Here is a 19,761-nt window from a genome sequence, read left to right as displayed (position 1 = left end):
TAAAAATTCTATGTGCTGACTGTTCACGAATCACTGTGGAGCAATCGATATGACGACACAGACTTTATAAATGAGAGGCGCCGTCGCTCGAGCCACCAGTTGAATACTTACGCCCCGCGAGACGTTCGGCTACAGTGCGAGCCAACGTTGAATCCGAACTCCGATCATCATAACTTAACTCGCGCTTGCTTAGCGCCAGTGTTGTCGTGACCGTGCAACAACATTACGTAAAAATGCCCTGTCCGTTCTTAGGATCGTTGAACCAGGCGTTCGTGAGGAATTACGGCGGCGCGCTGATGAAACAATACGGAAACTTCTGCCCGATCATCAGCCGTGGGTTCCGCTCGATGGGGCAGGACGAGACCAAGTGCCCGTTCATCCAGGAGAACTCTATCGTGGCGGACGCGCCCCGCGAGATGACCGAGGACATCGTGGACCGAGGCGCCTACCCCTATGAGAAGTTCTTCCACGAACAGATCAGCGCCAAGAAGCGCGACTACTCGTACCGCGTGTTCCGCAAGGTGTCCCGGCTGGCGGCCGAGGGCGCGTACCCGGCGGCGCTGGAGGGTGACGGCCGCCGCGTCACCGTGTGGTGCGCCAACGACTACCTGGGCGCGTCGAGGCACCGCGCCGTCCAGGACGCGGCGGCCGGCGCCGTGCGCGCCTACGGCACCGGGGCCGGCGGCACGCGCAACATCGCCGGCAACTCGCAGATGACCGAGCAGCTGGAGGCCGAGATCGCCAAGCTCCACAAGAAGCCCGCCGCTCTCATCTTCAGTTCCTGCTATGTCGCCAACGACGCGACGCTCTCTACCCTGGGAAAACTTCTTCCCGGTTGCATTGTGTACTCTGACGCTGGTAACCACGCTTCCATGATCCAGGGCATCCGGCACAGCCAGGCCCCCAAGCATATATTTAGGCACAACGACCCCAATCATCTCCGGGAGCTGCTAGCGGCTTCACCAGAGGGTGTACCCAAGCTAGTTGTATTTGAGACTGTTCATTCCATGAGTGGAGCAATCTGCCCCTTAGAGGAAATGTGTGAAATAGCACACGAATATGGAGCTTTAACTTTTGTGGACGAAGTCCACGCCGTAGGTTTATATGGGAAACATGGTGCTGGGATTGGGGAAGAGCGAGGTATTGAACACATGATAGATATAGTGTCCGGAACGCTGGGTAAAGCGTTCGGCAACGTCGGCGGCTACATCGCCGGATCCTCCTTGCTAGTGGACACTGTGCGGTCTCTGGCTCCAGGCTTCATCTTCACGACGGCGCTCCCTCCGCCGGTCCTGGCGGGATCTCTGGCGGCCATTAGACTCCTCGCGAGCGAGGAGGGGCGAACGCTGCGCGCGAAGCACCAAGCGATCGTTCGGTACTTCAAACTGTCTCTCTTAATAGCGGGACTTCCGCAATTGCCGTCGGTGAGCCACATAGTTCCTGTGCCCATAAAGGGGGCGGATAAGGTGGCGCAGGTGGCAGAGTCGCTGATGAAGCGCGGCCACTACGTGCAGGCCATAAACCACCCGACGGTGGCGCGCGGCGAGGAGCGGCTCCGCTTCGCGCCGGGTCCGCACCACACGCCCGAGATGATAGACGCTCTCGTGGCCGCGCTCACCGCCGCTTTCCACGAAAACAACATAAGTTTCAACCAGTTCACAGAGAATGGGGCTTGTCGCGAGTGCCGCATGGAGTACAAGTTCGACGTCATGTACGAGGAGCCCTACAAGCAACCGATGCAGGCCGCCTAATCCCCCAGATTTATAAAAGACAGCTATAACAATGTTAAATTAAATGAGGAAAAAAATAGGAAAATATTTATGTTAAGAGATTCTTTGTGTAGTCTATGTCTTGTTTTTAACTTATATAGGGTTCATGGGTTTACGGAAGGAGAAAATTAAAAAAGTGATCAACTTATCTGATTGTTTTATTTGTCTGCTCGTTTCCGGTATTCAATTACATTACTAAACCCCCTTCCAAAAAATAGGGCACCTATGGTTTTTCTGATTTTTAGGAATTGAAGCTTAGAAAGTAAGCTTTCAAGCACATAAAATACAAAAACCATAGGTGCCAGTTTTTTTTGCAAGGGGGTTTATTAACACAATAACTTCTTTATCAGTTTTAAAATAATTAGACAAAAGCACTTACTAACTGATGACGCAGTTCAATGATAAATATTTACATTATTTTTAATCATTATATTAATATGTATGCAACAATGACATTAAAGTACCTACAGACAAAGAAGTCCAGCAGGGCTACTACGAAACTCGAAGTTCGTATCGTACCGTGTACCGTCCCTCTCGCTCTCGTATTAAATAGTAGGTATACGTGTGAGAGGGACCGCACGACACGAACTTCGAGTTTCGTAGTAGCCCTGCAGTCTCCTGCACACAAAAATTGCAAATGCTGCATAAAATTGAGAACAAAGAGGCAGGATCACAAAACAGATAGGCACACAGAAGTCAATCACATTTATGTACTTCATTTTCAATACCTACGCTCGGCGGTCGCTCTAGGGTTGTCAACTGTGGCTTATGCACAAAAGCTATCGTGGTAGTGGCACTCGTATCCATGAATTAATAAAGTATTTTAATTTTAATGTCATTGTTGTAATAACTTTTTTTGTTGCTCATTATTGCAGAAAAAAGTTCACAGACGCGTGTCTCAAGCGGATGGCACTCGCGCTTGCACTGGTCCCAACCGGTCCGAGATAAGTGTCTATGTGTGCGTTGCTCGAGCGCACTTTGTATGTAGTGTAGATTGATTTCTGTACCTATCTGTTTGGTGGCAGGATGTTCGATAATTTACTCTAGGTACACGAGTACTTATTACATGTACCTAAGATATTTTCGTATAATTTTTCCGCCTTCAATGAGGGTATATTACAAAAAATAGTCTGGTCTGAGGGAGGAGTACACCTTTTAAAATATCTAAACTTGTACAGAATGGTTAACTGGTATTAAGCACATCATCATCAGCCGGAAGACGACTACTGTTGAACAGGCCTCCCCTTAGAACGCCACAATGAAGGACAACTCGCCATTCGCATCCAACGGTTGCTCGCAACTCTCGCGATGTCAGTCCACCTAGTGGAAGACCTGCCAACGCTTCGTTTTCCGTCTATGTTTAAGCACATATTCACCCGAAATAACTGATGTTGGTTGGGTACACAACTTGGGACTTGCAGAATCAGCCAATAAAATAACATGCTAGTGGTTTCCAGAGATAAATCTGGTAACGTGACCCTATTTTGAATTTCCCGCGACTCAAAAAAGCAGCGTTAAGTCGCGGAACCGAACAGCAGCGTCAAGATGGCTGGTTGCACGAATTATCTTGGTCTTGGAAGCTAATTGGCATTGATCACTTTTTCACAATGTGGTCTAATTCCAAAATCATTTGAGGAATAGGCTTATTAAATAATTTTATAACATTTTTGCAAAAAAATATTAATTGATCGTGTGTATTATTTGCAAAATAATGTTTGACCTTGGTTTGACTTTCATCGTATATAAACGTTATATAAATAAACCGCCTAATTCTAACACTGCCAGGTGACAGAAGACACTACGTTTTTTTAAATAATTGTGACGGGCAAAGAAAAACTTAATTTTTAACGCCACGGCAACTATGGTTAGCTATAATTCCGGTAACTTCTAAATAGGGTAAAAATTTAAAACGCAACTAAAACCAAAATCCTTCAAATAGGTGTCTTAAATTCGCCTATTTTATGAAAAAAAAATATATAAAAATAAACATTGTTTTTTTGTGACCAATGCCAATTTCTTAACCTCCTTTTGTGGCAGTGGTTACAAATAAAAGAAATTGGAGTGAATGAATAAAAATAACGGTGTTTTTCCGAAATGAAGGCTTTTTTTCCAGCGATATGTCACGTGACCAGATTTAACGCTGAAAACGAGCTTCAAGCCAATCGCGGACTAAGACTTTGAGGCCCGGGACGATCTTTAATTTGGCTCCCTCCAGATTTGAATATTTATTTGAATGGAAAATCAAATTTTAACCAATATTTTATCACGTGAACACCACGTAAACATTTACCAGCAAAGCGACATCCGTCACTTAAAAACTTTTTTTTTTCTATGCTTGCCAATGCCAAACCGGGCCCCTCCCCTGCCGCCCCCTCTTAGTCCACCACTGCTTCGAGCGACTAGCTACTAGTGACTCGCATGTGGCCGCACCTTCATTTTAGCATCTTGTCATGTGATTGATCTATTCTACATCTCTCCGCTACTCTAGCTCTGCCTCAATGGACTTGCACCTTAAGTACCAAAGTACACCTTATCAACAATGTTCATTAATGTAACAATGTGCCCATTAACTAGCACGTGGTTAAACTTATCAAATGCTGTGGAAGCTATCTGTATCGACAGATAAACGGATCGTCGATAAAAAATAATTGACTAAATCTCTTGGCGTATACACGCTTTTTCATTAACCCCCGACGCAAAAAAGGGGTGTTAAAATTTGACCGCTATGTGTGTCTGTCTGTGGCACCGTAGCTCTTAAACGGGCGCACCGATTTGAATGCGGTTTTTTGATTTGAAATCAGATTTACTAGCGATGGTTCTTAGACATGTTTAATCAAAATCGGATTAGCCGTTTTTGAGATATTGAACTTTGAAGTGACAAAGTCGGGGGTTTTACAACTTTTTGTTTGTTATGTCTACAAAATTCTACCTTTTAAATGACATGCCAGAAAACAGTAATGAGCATGCAAATTTCCAGCATGTTTGAATTTAAAACGCTTACAATGTATCACTTGTATACTTAACCATAAATTTAACACATAAAGACTGTTCTATCACGTTGGTATTTCCATGGGTCACAGCACAAGCGCGACTTAGTTCATCGTGTCGTCCACTAAAAGTTAATTCACTTCACAAGCGATCACTTGAGTTACAAATGTTTGAGCCTTAGCCATCAGCATTTTCTTTTGCGCAAAAGAAACTAAAAATGCCGCTAGCTTAGCAACGAACGTCCCATGACCGGTTTACATTATTCCAGTAAAATTTTGCAACAGTAGCGCTACATTCTACATTACGGGGTCTCGATGCTAAGGCATTGTGAGTTACAGTTTCGATCGAGCACCGTATCTAAAAAAAAAATACACGAATATTGTAAACGGCCAACCCTCAGCATTATCCTTCGCACAAAAACAAATGCCGCCAGCCCAGCAACCAACCAAACGTCAACATCAGAACTCCCTTCACAACTGTCTCAGTCCCAATACTTGATGACTCCGTCCCAGCCGGCAGTGAGCAGCCGGCTGGGCTCGTGGGGGTGCCACAACGCTGATATGCAGACTCCATCGTGCGCCTTCCACTTCTTGTAAAGTTTCGTCGTCTTCCAGTCCCATATGTAGCATTTGCCGTCGGCGTCACCTGACACTAGGTAGCTGGAACAATGGAGAATGATGTTAGTTGTGACTACTTGTAAGTTAACTTATATAACCATTATAAAACCATGGTCTTTGAGCGTTAGGTATTTAGTGAGAGATGCAAATAGACAAGGCTCTATTTGCATTTCGGATGCCCGCAACTACTTAAACACAAACTAATTTTGGGTTTCACACACTTGCTTCCTAAAAGGTAAATAGTTATATAGCTATATACGTTGCCAAGACGCCAAAAATAGATATAAGTACACCTTTATGCCACTAACTATCAGGTCGGTATACATATATTTGACGTTATGACCATCTAAATGAACTAAAAGAATTTCCTTGCTCACCCGCGACCTTACGATAGCAAAGCTTATGCAAAATATGCGTGTTCATGCAGTTCCTCCACTTCCACACTGTAAGAACACACACAAATCACACAAACCCATCTATCACCACCACCACACTACACTGACGCGTTTCGAACTCAACCAGAGCTCATCTTCAGAGTGACACAACCGTACACCATGCTACCAGTTGTTAGACTCATTGATATGGACCTCCGCAAAGTAACGCCTGATTCAATAAATTATGTACCCATCTATTTATGCTTTCGACTGCAGGTACATAAAAATCTTTCAAAACTAATAAATTTTAAATTACTAGCTGTTACCCGCGACTCCGTCCACATAGAATGCGTTTATCGCTATCCCGCGGGAACTATGCAATTTTCCGGGATAAAAACTATCCTATGTCCTTCCCCAGGATTCAAACTATCTGTATACCGAATTTCATCTGAATCGATTCAGCGGTTTCGACGTGATGAGGTAACAAACAGACTTACAACAAACAAACTTCCGCATTTACGAGTATAATATTAGTGTGAAGTGTGAAATATTGCAATATTTAACTTAACAATTCTATACAACAATACAATACAATAGTTGTTACAATGAATACTATAGGTACTGTTATACTGTAAAATATTACCAGAGACTACTGCCTATATAGAAACAAACAAAGTTACTTCTATCGAAAATACAAACTGAAATACATAGGTATAGATGCATAGAAAAACCAGAAAAATAAGACCAGCGCTGGGAATCGAACCCAGATCCTCGGCATTCCGTGCCACGTGCTATACCACTACACCACCACTGGACAGTGATACAGGCAATCTTCTTTTGTTCTTATTTTTCTGGTTTTTCTATGCATCTATATTTCAGTTTGTATTTTCGATATGGGTTTTACGGGATGACGGTAAAAGTAACAAAAAATTTGGAATTGAAATAAAAAATACAAAAAGATTCCAAAAACCAATCTTAAAGTTACTTCTTTTTCTCTTAAATAAATTTCTATTTTCTTAAAGAAATAAAACAGTAACAACCAATTACAATCTAACATTTCGAACAAGTTAATATATTTCTACGGAGGATCGCAACAAGTTTTGGCTTTAATTAAACATGTACCTACCGTAAGTATGTAGAGTAACTTATGAATAACAATGAACATATTTTGGAAGTGAGTAATACGCGTAAAATATATTACGTGCAGCCAGACGGAAGAGATGAGAGAGAAGAGAAGAAGAAGTCCTCTTAGGACCCCCTATTTTGAAAGTTTCCTCCTTCCGATCTACTTTTTTTTAATTGTTTCAGGGACACTAAACAAACACAAAAAGTGTTTTACTTTTGCGATTTACACTCATAATTCATGCCAAGCCCCGAGGCATTTTTGGCAATATTTAAGTTGAGATTTATTCCGGGTGTTGCCATTAATTATAAAAAGTAGGTACCTACAGAAAAATTGAGTATTTCCCCCAGTCTTCGGGTCAGTTTACACAAGACGGGACGCAACGAGTACTCGATGAAAAATGCAGTGCCGCGTCGCATTGCGTTTAGAGTGACTCGACCCTTCAGACTATTAAATTTTGCAAGCAATATTTCATCATATTTTACAAACTTCTAGTAGTTGGATTGGTTTGTTTGATATACCTGCAACAACGCAACTGCAGCCAGCTAAAAATCCTCTAAGATAAGGAGAGGCCATTGCAACTATGGGACAATGAAATTATCTATAAACAACACCGAAGCTCCTACGGATAATTTGAACTGCCCCAGTACCTAACCCGTCCCTACCTTATTAAAAATATTTTACATTAGGTTATTTAAATCTGTTCAGCTTTCCGATAAGGAGTTATCGAGCGCGAAAAAACTATATTTTTTATTTTTTTATTCGAGTGGGTGGCAAACGAGCAAGTGGGTCTCCTGATGGCAAGAGATCACCACTGCCCATAGACATCCGCAACACCAGGGGGATTGCAGAAGCGTTGCCAACCTAGAGGCCTAAGATGGGATACCTCAAGTGCCAGTAATTACACCGGCTGTCTTACTCTCCACGCCGAAACACAACAGTGCAATCACTGCTGCTTCACGGCAGGATATTCAAGCCCTTTCAAGCCTAAATAGACAATTCATCCTTTTCGCATGTTATTGAGGTAGATATATGCCTTGCTTGCTTGCTTGTTATAAATTGTATGCAGATAAACTTTCAGATTACTAGCAACACCTATACTTATGCCACTCGATAGTATTACTCTGCCTTATCTAGCTCATTGCAGCTGCTTATCACTCTGTCTCGATTGGGTTGCTAACCTATCTTCAAAGTTTGTTTCTAGGACACACGGAAAGTGAATAGGTACCGCCTCCGCTGCATATAACAATTTAAAATTATAATAATAGAAATAGCTGAAAAAACTAAAAACAAGCTTTATTGGTAAACCTGCATGAGAGCTCTATCATGAGACCCTGGATACTATTCTTGGTCAAAGTACACAATAAGACGATTCCAACAAGCCCAAACATAGCTAGGTTATCTGTATGGGTAATGGGGGTGGAGGCGAATAATCGATCTAGCTTGATTTTATAATCAGTAATTTGGAGAACAAATGAAGTACCTGCACAGTTATGTAAGCATCTTTTAATCATATTACTATTTACGTTACTAGCACTGGTAGAGTCAGTATGTAAAACGCGTAAGAACTCATACTATCTACAAATTATTGTATTTTGAACCCTTGCTACCTTTTCATGCATTTCTATTGTTATGCATTTTAATTAAGACTCTACATTCCCATTTACTTAAAGCTTTGGGAAACTAAGTCCTTCACATGCTAATAGAAAATCAGATAGTGTATCGTAACTTATTACAAATGTACCTAATAGACGCGATCCTCTACTGAACGGAAGAACTCAATAAAAACAAACTACAAGCGTCCCATGGTAGCGGAACACTTAAACCGAGCCGTAATTGTTTTACCCGTTCAAATTGGTAATTTACTCTCGAATTCCGATTGGTCCAGGATTCATTGCTAATCGAATTTCAGGATAACTTAATAAAATTTAAACCGACTTGACCAGATTGACGGAGAACAATTTGATGCACTCCTACTTCCTGTGTGTTCCTTATTTGTGCCGAAATCGACGTTATTTACATACCTATATTATATACTGAATCATTGTATGCTTTGGTACTTACATGATATTGCATTTTTGTCTGACCAACATTCGAGACCAAGTTTCAAGTGAACGATGGACAGTGAATAAAAATCCATTTCCAAGATTTGGTCAAAACATATCTAACGTGCAAAAGTAAGTAACTAATGATTTTAGTTTTACACATATAACTACTTTAGTGGGATTTACACATGCAAATAGTTATGCCGGAAATTGTAAATTAAACTAGTTGAGATAAAAAATAAACGTGACATTACATTATTAAAATATTCAAAAACTCATGAAAACAGCAAGGGTTTACATATTTTCCCACTAACGTCGGTAAGCCAAAGGCTTTACTAACACAGGGAAGCTTAAAGTTCCATCTTACAGACTGGCTAAAACCTAAAAGTCGTTTCTGGGAAGTTGCATACGTTTTTATAATAAAATTCCAAAAAATATTACAACTGAAACGGATACAAAATTCAGATCTATTCAAGAAGACATTAATATCTAAGGCGTATTATAAAGTTAATGATTATATCATGGACAGGGATATTTATATAGCGAACCTACTGTGTTAAAAATAAAGGTGTATTAAATACGTGTAATGTATAGATATCATTTAATAATATTATTGTAAATCTGTTTAAAAAAATATACCCCGTTGAGATTCTTGCCGGATTCTTATCAACCGAGGTTTTTCCGAAGCGGTGATAGATTTTTATTGACATTCATAAGTGCTTGTTATAGCCTAAATTGAATAAAGATATTTTGACTTTGACTTTGACTATAGCAAACGATATTATGCGAAACAAAGTAGATTATATAGAATAGATATGATTACACGCATTTCTAGACTGTACGGAATATCAATAACATGCGTCCCTAATTATCACATCTGCGTGTGTGTATGTGTATGTGTGTTTGCGTGTACGCATATAAACAATTCTTTGTGCAAGTATCACGTAACAAACACAATCTTCGTGCATTCAATGCAATTGACCCACTAACTAGTTAATTATGTAACAGCATTAAACGATTCGGACGCCGGAATATACCCAAGTAAAACTTGGCACACAGTTCCTCGGTCTCTAATATTGTCAAGGTTGACTCGCGACCATGGGAAACTGGTAGGTCAGGGGGGCGAAGGTTTGCATGGTGTACGAGTAATGAACCAAAACAAATAATGAACTTTAAACTGGTATGAACTATGAACATTTCAACAATAAATTAAGTTCTTGAGCAAATATCCACCACAAGCGATTTAGAAAATATGGTGGTATCTTTCGGAAACATTCTGAATTCTCCTGCGGTCTAGGAGAATATCCACAGCCTCGTAAGGCCCACGACAAATTTCGATTATTAGAATTTTAAACATAAAGTCAATCAGTAAAAGTTGTGATTTGCTTTTACGTATGTCCTACATTTAGGACGTTGAGCCTTACGAGGATAGGCAGTAAGTGCGTGCTTTGTTTACTTAAAAGCTGTGTAATCCCACTTAATCCTGCTTTATACTTGCTTTTATACTACTTATATTATAAAGGCAAAAGTTTAATGTTTTTTAATCCGTCACGGAAAAACGGCGTAGCGGATTTCTATATGGCGCACAGATAACTAATTCTATCCTGGATTAACACGTATGATACTACTAGCTTTTGCCTGCGGCTCCGCCCGCGTGGTATTCGGTTATCGCGCACTGTGCATTTTCCGGGATAAAAAGTAGCCTATGTCACTCTCGGGCCCATTAACTATCTCTATGCCAAAAATCACGTCGATCCGTCGCTCCGTTACGGCGTGAAAGACGGACAAACACACTTTCGCATTTATAATATTAGTATGGATTTATCCCGGAAAATTGCATAACTCCCGTGGGACAGCGATAAACGAATTCTCGCAGTTACAATGCTCTTGGTACAATTTTAAATACCGTTTCGTATCAGCTAGATCTTATCTACATACTTATCAATGAGTTCTAAACAAGCTAGCCCTTACAACTAGTCTAAAAATATAATCCCGAACTAAAAACAGCGGTGTACGGACGGCAACACCAGTTAACGGCACCTATTATAAAACATTTACACCTAAGCATATATGCTCTACTAGATTTGGATTGCTGCCTGTACAAACAAAGGTCAGACGAGGACGGGTTTACAAATACTATGCGCTGTTGCAGCGGCCACGTGACCGCAATCAGCTGATCTACGCATGCAAGGAATGTCACTATGACATAGCAAACTGTAACTCAAAACAGTTTTTAATATCGTCCCCAATATTCATCATAATGTAGATAGAGAACAGGTAGAGATATTTTTTTTGTTATAAAAGGTTGCGTATAAAGTTTATTGTGAAGTATATCGTTTAGTTAAACTTTTTTCGACTTGGCGGACGCACTACCGTTCTTCCAGATTAATGAAGCTAGGCGGGATTGATAATGTTGATTTTTGCTGTAGTACTCCACGAAATATTCATGTATCAATGCGACTAAAGTTCTTATTTATAAGACATTTCTTAGAGATAAGTACAATAATTTATCTTTTAATGTAAAAAATGGCATACATTTACCTCGTAAGTCCTAGTGTACTTCACAAAGTACAAATTAACTGTAAGAATAACTGCCGAATGTACTTGGACGAGTACAAATTTTACAATGAAATAAGAACTAAGAATTTATGTAGGTAAGTTCCAAAATCACAAAACTTAGAGTTCTCGGCTCGGTCTGTAGAGCTATGTAGGTATGATAAATAAGTCAGGACTTACGAGGTTGACACCGTCTGCTGTCGTCAACGTAACTATACAATAATCCCGAATCTTATTACTTTAAGGTGGTGGTACTTTTGGAACCAAAGTAAATCTCTCTCTTTCTTTCTTGCCAACCTACGAGACTTGCCTCGTAGTTGCCACCGCAAACATTTACGCAGCTCGAACTTGCTTCAGACCTGACTTCATCATGCCACACCATAAAATTGCAGGAAGATACTCAGAGTCTCAGAAATACTTGTTATTCCGGTTTATTGGACACAAACAACAGCGTTATTGCATATTAATGGTGAATTGGCCGATTCACACGTCATATACGAGTTTGAAGCGTCACGCGGCCGCAGACTGTACCTACTAGGCTGAAGGTATTTGCAGCAGGGCTACTACGAAGCTCGAAACTCGAAGTTCATATCTTACCGTCCCTCTCGCTCTCGTATTAAATAGTATAAGTGTCAGAGGGACCGCACGAAACGAACTTCGAGTTTCGAGTATCGTAGTAGCCCTGCTGGTGCGTGAACAAGTAAGACGAAAAAATGTTGCCACTCCAAAAATTTGAATATTTTAGTAAACAAAGACAGAACACATTTATTCGTGGCAACATGGGAAGAATTGATAAAAAAATATATGCGCATGTCTCGAAATGGTCCCAAATCAGCAATCTGCCGGTCTTGCGAACGGCAGTGGTCTTCCTTTGGGACCACATGTCCATCAGCCCATAATATCGTGTTATTTCAATTAAATTTTGGAAATATAGCTCTACCGTTACTATCGATGTAAATATCATGTTATGTATTTTGTTACTAATAAATATGTCATGGTTGCTATATGTACTAATACTCTTTGGTCATGATCCGTCGTGGCGGCAAAATCTAAAGAGAACTGACGTTGTCTGTCATGGCGGTTTGCGCTAGTGTCGCCCCCTGCGCAGAGCTTTGCCTAATACGCCCTATTTTCAGTTAAAAAAATAATAATATTAGAAGGACAAAAAAATAAACACTAATACGTGGATATTCATTTATTACTAGTATATACCCGCGGCTTCGCAAGCGTAAACCATTAAAACCAGCAGTTGAATTGTTATCGTCGCCTTCATTGGCGTTGCACTAAAAACAACAGTAACTGTGCAAATATTTCATGGCTCTAAACCCAGCAGTTGAGATTTTAAAATTTTATTCCGATGCCGTGGGAATATTGGGAAAAAAGTAGCCTACGTGTTATTCCAGATGTCCAGCTATCTACATACAAAATACGACTAGACGTTTTAGCTTGAAGGAAGAAGAAACAAACATATAGGTACATAACCCTCACACATATTCACAAACTTTCGAATTTATAATATTAGTAGGATTAGTAAGTAGGATGTAAGATGATATGGGGGAGGGGGTGCGAACAAATTTATTTTTTTGTTACAAGGGGCGGGCGGGGATTTTCTAGATTCTTCTAATATATCAACATTAAATAATAGTTTAAATCATTCACGTAGCGATACGACCGTGACAGCGTTCCACCAGAGATGTGTTGCGAGGAATATTTTTCATAGACCAATTAGAAACGCATCATTAACTAACCTCGCACAGCATAGCTCTAGTGGAAACAGCTGAGTTGGTGGAAACGCAGCCTAAGAGATTCACTAACCAACAGACGAGTAAATTGAACAGGAATGATTAATGCATAGCATAGGAATCTAATGGTATTTCTGGCAAAACTAAAAGACATTGAACTTGGTGTTAATATAATCTAAAAACAAATTAGTTTCAGCAAATTCTATTCCGGTAACCGTTATATTATTCGATCAAACACGCGCGTTTCATTTCGTATCGCAGAAGCCACAGCTCGTGGCAAAATAGGACAAAAACTGCGTAAGTAATCATTTTGAACGCCATTATAATTTACAACTGACGCGTGCCCACATTTTAACGGTGATTTAAACGGCTTTAAACTGTAATCAACCAAAGAAAGGTTACTTTTGCAACTGAAAAAAAATGCCACCTTAAAACGCCAATACCGCTGCGTATCGTTATTTATTATTTCATCATAGTGCGTTAAGTAGCTTACACATGCTAGTTACTAGCACGAAAGCATGCTACTATTGCACAAATGCTACCTACTAGCATGTGTGTATAGGACAGGTGCTACTATAGCATGCTAGTAACGCGCATGTGTAAGGCGGCTTTAGGTAGTTTACTAACCTTTTATGTCACTCCTGAAAATTGTAGCAAGTTTTCATCTACTTCATAAGAACTAACTGGCTCTCTGTAGCTGTACAGACCTCGCGAAATGGTCGCAATATTTTTTTACATTTTCTACCCTCATTTGGAAAAAATCATATCCAGATTTAAGATGGTTTGGATTATTCGCGGTAGTTCCTTTGGCTCAGTGACGGACTAAGAGGGGGGCGGCAGGGGCGGTCCGCCCGGGCCCACACCTATAGGAGGCCCCGGTTTGGCATTGGCAAGCATAGAAAAAAAAAAAGTTTTTACGTGACGATGTCGCTTCGCTTGTAAATGTTTACGTGGTGTTCACGTGGTTAAATATTGATTAAAATTTAATTTTCCATTCAGTAAATATTCAAATCTGGTGGGAGAAAAATTAAAGATCGCCCCGGGCCTCAAAAAATCTTAGTCCGCCATTGCTTTGGCTGTTCCTTCGGAGGAACTATTGCGTTTATTTTTTCGCCCATGTTCCTTTGCAAGAACTGAAAGTGCTACGGCGAAAGGAACAAAGGCGAAAAATTGGAGCTGTTCTTCCTTCATCTCTTGTGAAGGAACTAGTGCGAAAAACAAAACGCAATATTTCCTTTCGTCGAAGGAACAGCCAAAGGAACTACCGCAAATAATCAGATGGTTTTTATCCCGGAAAAATCTACTGTTCCCGCAGGCGTGCGATAAACTAATTCTTTGTAGACAAAGCCGCGGGCAACAGCTAGAGCAGCGTTTCTTAACCTGTGGTCCGCGGACCCCTGGGGGATCCACGAGTATGTGTATGGGGGTCCGCCGTCTTATCTATAGACATTTGAATTAATAAAAATTGACCTAAACTTATTCCTGTTTTTTTATAAAAGGGGTCCTTGAAATCATGCTTGATTGTCTAGGGCTCCGCGGACTGAAAAAGGTTAAGAAACGCTGAGCTAGAGGGTATTAATTTTATTGAACACAAAATAAGTGCCCATATCTAATTTCATAAACTTTCCGTTATTTGGGTAACTTTGTAAAGACGGTTGTGAAATCGCAATATTTGGATAACCTCTATAAAGTGGGCTACTTTGGAATACAAAGTTACACTTTGAAATATAAAGCAATGAAATAAAGTAAACAAATTTGTGAGATGGCGAAGCGCCAATTTCAAAACTAGTTCGTTTTGGATCTTATTGAAGACTCAATACGCAGGTGAACAAATAAACGGCAAATTTAATGTTACAATTATTCCACGTCTCGTGCTATAAGAGAATAAGTAAACAGTGTTATTTTTGATTTTCTCCAAAACACTTAAACTTTGTAACTAGTCTATTAGTTCTAAGCAAGACTCAAGATAATTAAATATGCGCAGTTGTAAAGATTCTTAATTCATGACGTTTATTTAAAGTCCGTATCTAAAGTGTTTTTAAATTCACACATATATTTAGCAAAAGATGTTTCAAAAAGTAAGTTTTTAATTTTCTCCCTCATGTTATGTGTCACGTTAATGTTACAAGTTTGCGAATCTTACAATTTGAGATTAAACAATAACTTAATGTTATTATTATGTATGACTTTTTTTCCATTTGGCCAAATGTTAAATTACCAGGTAGTTAGGTACTATCAATGAACTGAAACACCTTTTTCATTGACTCTACGATTGCGTCGACTTAGAATTCTCATTGCTTCAAGTGATGTCCTTTTTTATTCCGAGAAAAACCCTACATCCTTACGGAACCCTAAAAAATTGTAAATTCTTGGATTGAGTGTCTATTTATTTTACCAATAAGTATGTTTACCCGTTGCCTACATAGCTACAAAGCTTGCCTTTCTTAATTTGGGACTAGGTCGATTGGTGTCAATTTTGTCCCATGATATTTATTCATTTATTTTATACTATAAATATCATTCACTACAGGAGATTCTTAAATGCCAAACAAACTGTTGGAACACAAAACCTCGTAATAATTCGGTTGCAGACTTTAGCGTGTGTTAGCGTGCCATTATCGACTGTTCGTGTTATGTTTTAGTTTTATGGTTGCAAATATCTTGTAATTGTTGTAATGAGTTGATTTTACGATTTAGTTTCCTTAACTTTTTCTTCTAAGGTACACCACTACAGAGTGACCGTGGTTATCGGTTGAGAGTCAGGAGGGCTACTACGAAATTCGAAAATCGAAGTTCGTATCGGGGTTCACTTTATCTTGCATAATATAGATTCTCCGAAATAGGTACACTCCGCATAACAGGTATCACTTTTTTTTCACCCGAATGATACTTTTGCATAATCATAACTTTGCATAATTATCAGTTCGAATAATAGTCATTTCTCAGAAAATTCAATAGCAGAATTAGCAGAACACTCTTATCGCCGAATATAATTCTGCAGAATATTAAATAACAGAACATTAGTATGGCCGATTTTTATATAGCATAACGGCATAGCAAAATAATAGTTTGGACTATTGTATTTTCAAAGAATTTTAAATAGCGCTGACTTTAACATAGCGAAATGACTTAATTAGAGGAACTAACAGCTACCATAAGAATGGGTTAAGGTTAAAGTAAGGCCAGTAAAGTAAGCGTGCTGTAACAGCAGCAGGCAAAGCGCCAGAACAGAACAGCAGCTACATAGTGGGTTGGGTTAGGTTAGAATTGCGACCACAACAGCACGCGAGCCGAGCGAGCGAAGCGAGCGTGCCGCGGCAGCGGGCGGCGAAGCGCCAGAATATAACTGATGTCAATAAATTGCTTTTTATTAACCTTATGCAAAGTAATATTATGAGATATATCTTTGTGCGTAGCAACTATTCGTACATAAGTATACATAGTATTCTCATCGATATTATGTGATGTTAATACTCTGCTTTACAAAATTATATGCGAAAAGTAATTCGGTGATCTGATGATTCTGCTCAAGGTTGTTATGATAAACGAAATTATGAGATTCGATTTTATGCAACATATTAGTGTACCTTCGTATATCGTATGGTACCGTCCAGCTGACGCTAATATTATTTAATACAAGAGTGAGAGGGACGATACGACACGAACTTCGATTTTCAGTAGTGAAACTTTATATTATGACGACTTTCGATTTTGATGTCGACCGATGCTAAGTGGTTAGAGAACCTGACTACGAATTGAGGTCCTGGGTCGAATTCCGGCCGGCAGATGTTTGTGTGAATAACACGAATGTTTGTTCTCGGGTTTGGATGTTTAATATGTATTTAAGTATGTATTTACTATCTAAGTATGTTTATCCGTTGCCTAGTATCCATAGTACAAGCTTTGCTTAGTTTGGGACTAGGTTCAATTGGTGTCAAGTGTCCCATGATATTTATTTATTTATTTATTTCTTGGGAGAATAGTACGGTGGTTTCCCCTTACACAATCTGTGCTTCGGCATTTTACCATTCACTTCACAACCGATTTTATTTGGAATATTGAACAAACGTGCCTATTATATAGTAAAATACCACAAATGCCATCATAAAGTGTTACAATCAATCAAACGGGGTAGACAGACACTTGAATTGAATATATCCAATAAATACACAGACGAATCCTGACATTTGCAAAGATAAGATTAAAATACTATCACGTTGTTTAAAACTGGAAACCTACAGCAGATTCATTGAAAAGATAATAGGATACAGTTTAAACACCTAACTGAAAATAGAAGACAGAAAGCAAGCGATCAACTTTTTTAATACAGGGCATTATCACCGCGTCGCATGTTTTGCAAATTGTTCAAGAATAACAATATGTGGTTGATTTGACTTCTATTAATTTCTTGGAAGCGCTACGAGCACAGTCAGAGGCAAAAGCTAGTACTTTACAGTCCAAAAACATAATTCGTGAGTTACTTAGTGGTGCAACTTACTGGATTTTCCAATAAGACTGGTAGTTTAAAACCTGTGTTTTGGATAAACAAAGGAAAGATGCAGATTCTTGATACTCTGAATTTAGTACATATACAATACAATTTTTTTCTATAATAAATAAACTAGTGGTGCGCGCGTTTGTATGGCGGTATGTCCGTTCTGTCCGTCCAACCCCCCGCTCGCCTCCTCCCCGCGCCTTCACCGCCGTCGCCATGCGCCGTCGTTGACAACCTGACAGGCGACAGCGGAGAAATATTGCTTATAGCTGCAATAATAAACCCCGTAACACTAAAATATACTTTAAAGTTTAGAGTGTAAACAAACACGACCTGTCATTTTGTCGCTTGTCGTATCTAATAAAAAGGGCGCCAAAGGCATGACTCGTCTGGGCGCTTAGATGGCTAAGACCGGCCCTGTCTATGACTACATTAGACCATATTTTCAGAAATCGTTTAAAAAAAGATGATGTAACAAGACCCTCGCAGCGCGTCACGCACGACGGCGGGGTCAAGAGCGCGCGCCAGCTTCCAGACTGCCATTTGCATGGATTATCCCTCCCCCCCACTTGTTATGAATGCTTCTATATCAGGGCTAAATTACTTGGCTGACGGAAGAGTTTCAGACGCATGCACACGGTCATAAGAAGGACACTAATATGGTAATATAATATAAAACAAATCGAAGCCGGACAGTTGAGTACCTTTCCTTGTGAGTCAAAAGTAGTACCTATCTTAGTGAAGCAAACAAATTGATGATAGTTATCATCATCATTTCGGCCTATATACGTCCCACAGAATGGGAGGGCTTGGGCCGTATTTCCCACGCGGGCCCAGTGCAGATTGGGAACTTCGCACACACAATTGATTTTTTTCTCATGTTTGCAGGTTTTCTCAAGATGTTACATTACACCGTAATCATGGTAAGTTGAGCAAATGTGATTTCGCATATAAATTCCGAAAAACTCATGTTGCGAGTCTAGGTTATCCAACCACTAACCCACCACGGTATTAATAACCATGGTGATGGTTACAGTATACCCCTATAGGTAGATATATTCTAAAAACGTTTGCAGCAGAATTGTTGTTATCACGTGCTAGCAGTCGCCCACGACTCCGTCTCCGAAGAATTAGTTTAACCCTATCCCGGAGGAACTATCCAATTTTTAGAGATAAAAACTTACTTTAATTTTTAACCCCCGACGCAAAAAGAGGGTTGTTATAAGTTTAACCGCTATGTGTGTGTATGTGACGCCGTAGCTCTTAAACGGGTGGACCGATTTGAATGCGGTTTTCTTTATTTGAAAGCAGGTTTTCCAGCGATGGTTCTAAGAAATATTTCATCAAAATCGATTTAGCCGTTTTTGAGATATTGAACTTTCAAGTGACAAAGTCGGGGGTTTTCAACTTTTTGTTGGTTAGGTTACAAACTGGTTACAAACAGAGCTACTATTGAATTTATAATAATTAGCAGGTCATCATCATCATCATCTCAACCGTAGGACGTCCACTGTTGGACATAGGCCTCCCCCAACTACCTTAATTAGTAATTAGTAGGTAAGGAAAATTATTTGTTACACTATTACTTTAAGAATAGTTTTAATAATCTCTATGTGAGAATCGAAAATGTAATACTTCAATACATATAACTAATTAGTAATATAAGCCTGTGTACAAAGCAAATACAAAGTAAATAAGTGTAACCTTCACACAAATGCAGTTTCAAATAAAGCGAAGTCTTTGTTGGACAGGGAAAAAAACTGATTATAATATAGAGTTAAAATCATGACAATACATTGTTACTTGAAATTATCTAATTTAAAGGAAGCAGCGTGACCACGGAAATAATAGAACGATATATCATTATCAGATATTATTGGAGAGTGGCGTTACATGTTTCATTCTGATTACAAGTATCGATTTAAATGTTATTGCGATGAGGTGACATTGATCTTTGTTATGTTAGGGGGCCATAGGACAATGTGGTGTGGAGGAAGCCAAAGGCAAAATATATGCGTGAGTCATCGACGCAGAACCGAAAATACTTGAGCT

At 39.7% G+C, this 19,761-nt stretch overlaps 2 protein-coding genes across 2 annotated transcripts in view; one reads left to right on the top strand and one right to left on the bottom strand.

Annotated features, from left to right (window-relative positions):
• Positions 1 to 39: 39 nt before the first annotated feature.
• Positions 40 to 1,917, top strand: Alas (5-aminolevulinate synthase). The gene has a single exon (XM_074087237.1). It carries the CDS (start codon positions 234 to 236, stop codon positions 1,749 to 1,751), a length of 1,518 nt encoding a protein of 505 aa, XP_073943338.1. The 5' UTR covers positions 40 to 233; the 3' UTR covers positions 1,752 to 1,917.
• The window catches only part of LOC141427626 (pre-mRNA-processing factor 17), a 55,660-nt gene continuing 37,808 nt past the window's right edge, over positions 1,910 to 19,761 (bottom strand). The window contains exon 13 of the mRNA XM_074087235.1: positions 1,910 to 5,416. Within this exon, the coding sequence (XP_073943336.1) occupies positions 5,239 to 5,416 (178 nt within the window). The 3' untranslated portion in view covers positions 1,910 to 5,238. The remainder of the gene's footprint in view (positions 5,417 to 19,761) is intronic.

Source organism: Choristoneura fumiferana, chromosome 4 (genome assembly GCF_025370935.1).
Source record: "Choristoneura fumiferana chromosome 4, NRCan_CFum_1, whole genome shotgun sequence".
NCBI lineage: Eukaryota > Metazoa > Arthropoda > Insecta > Lepidoptera > Tortricidae > Choristoneura > Choristoneura fumiferana.
The sequence above is the reverse complement of the archived record's forward strand: the minus strand, read 5'-3'. Positions and strand labels throughout refer to the sequence as shown.

Coding starts and splice junctions, on each gene's coding strand:
- Alas (XM_074087237.1), top strand. CDS start 234: ATGCCCTGTCCGTTCTTAGGATCGTTGAACCAGGCGTTCGTGAGGAAT.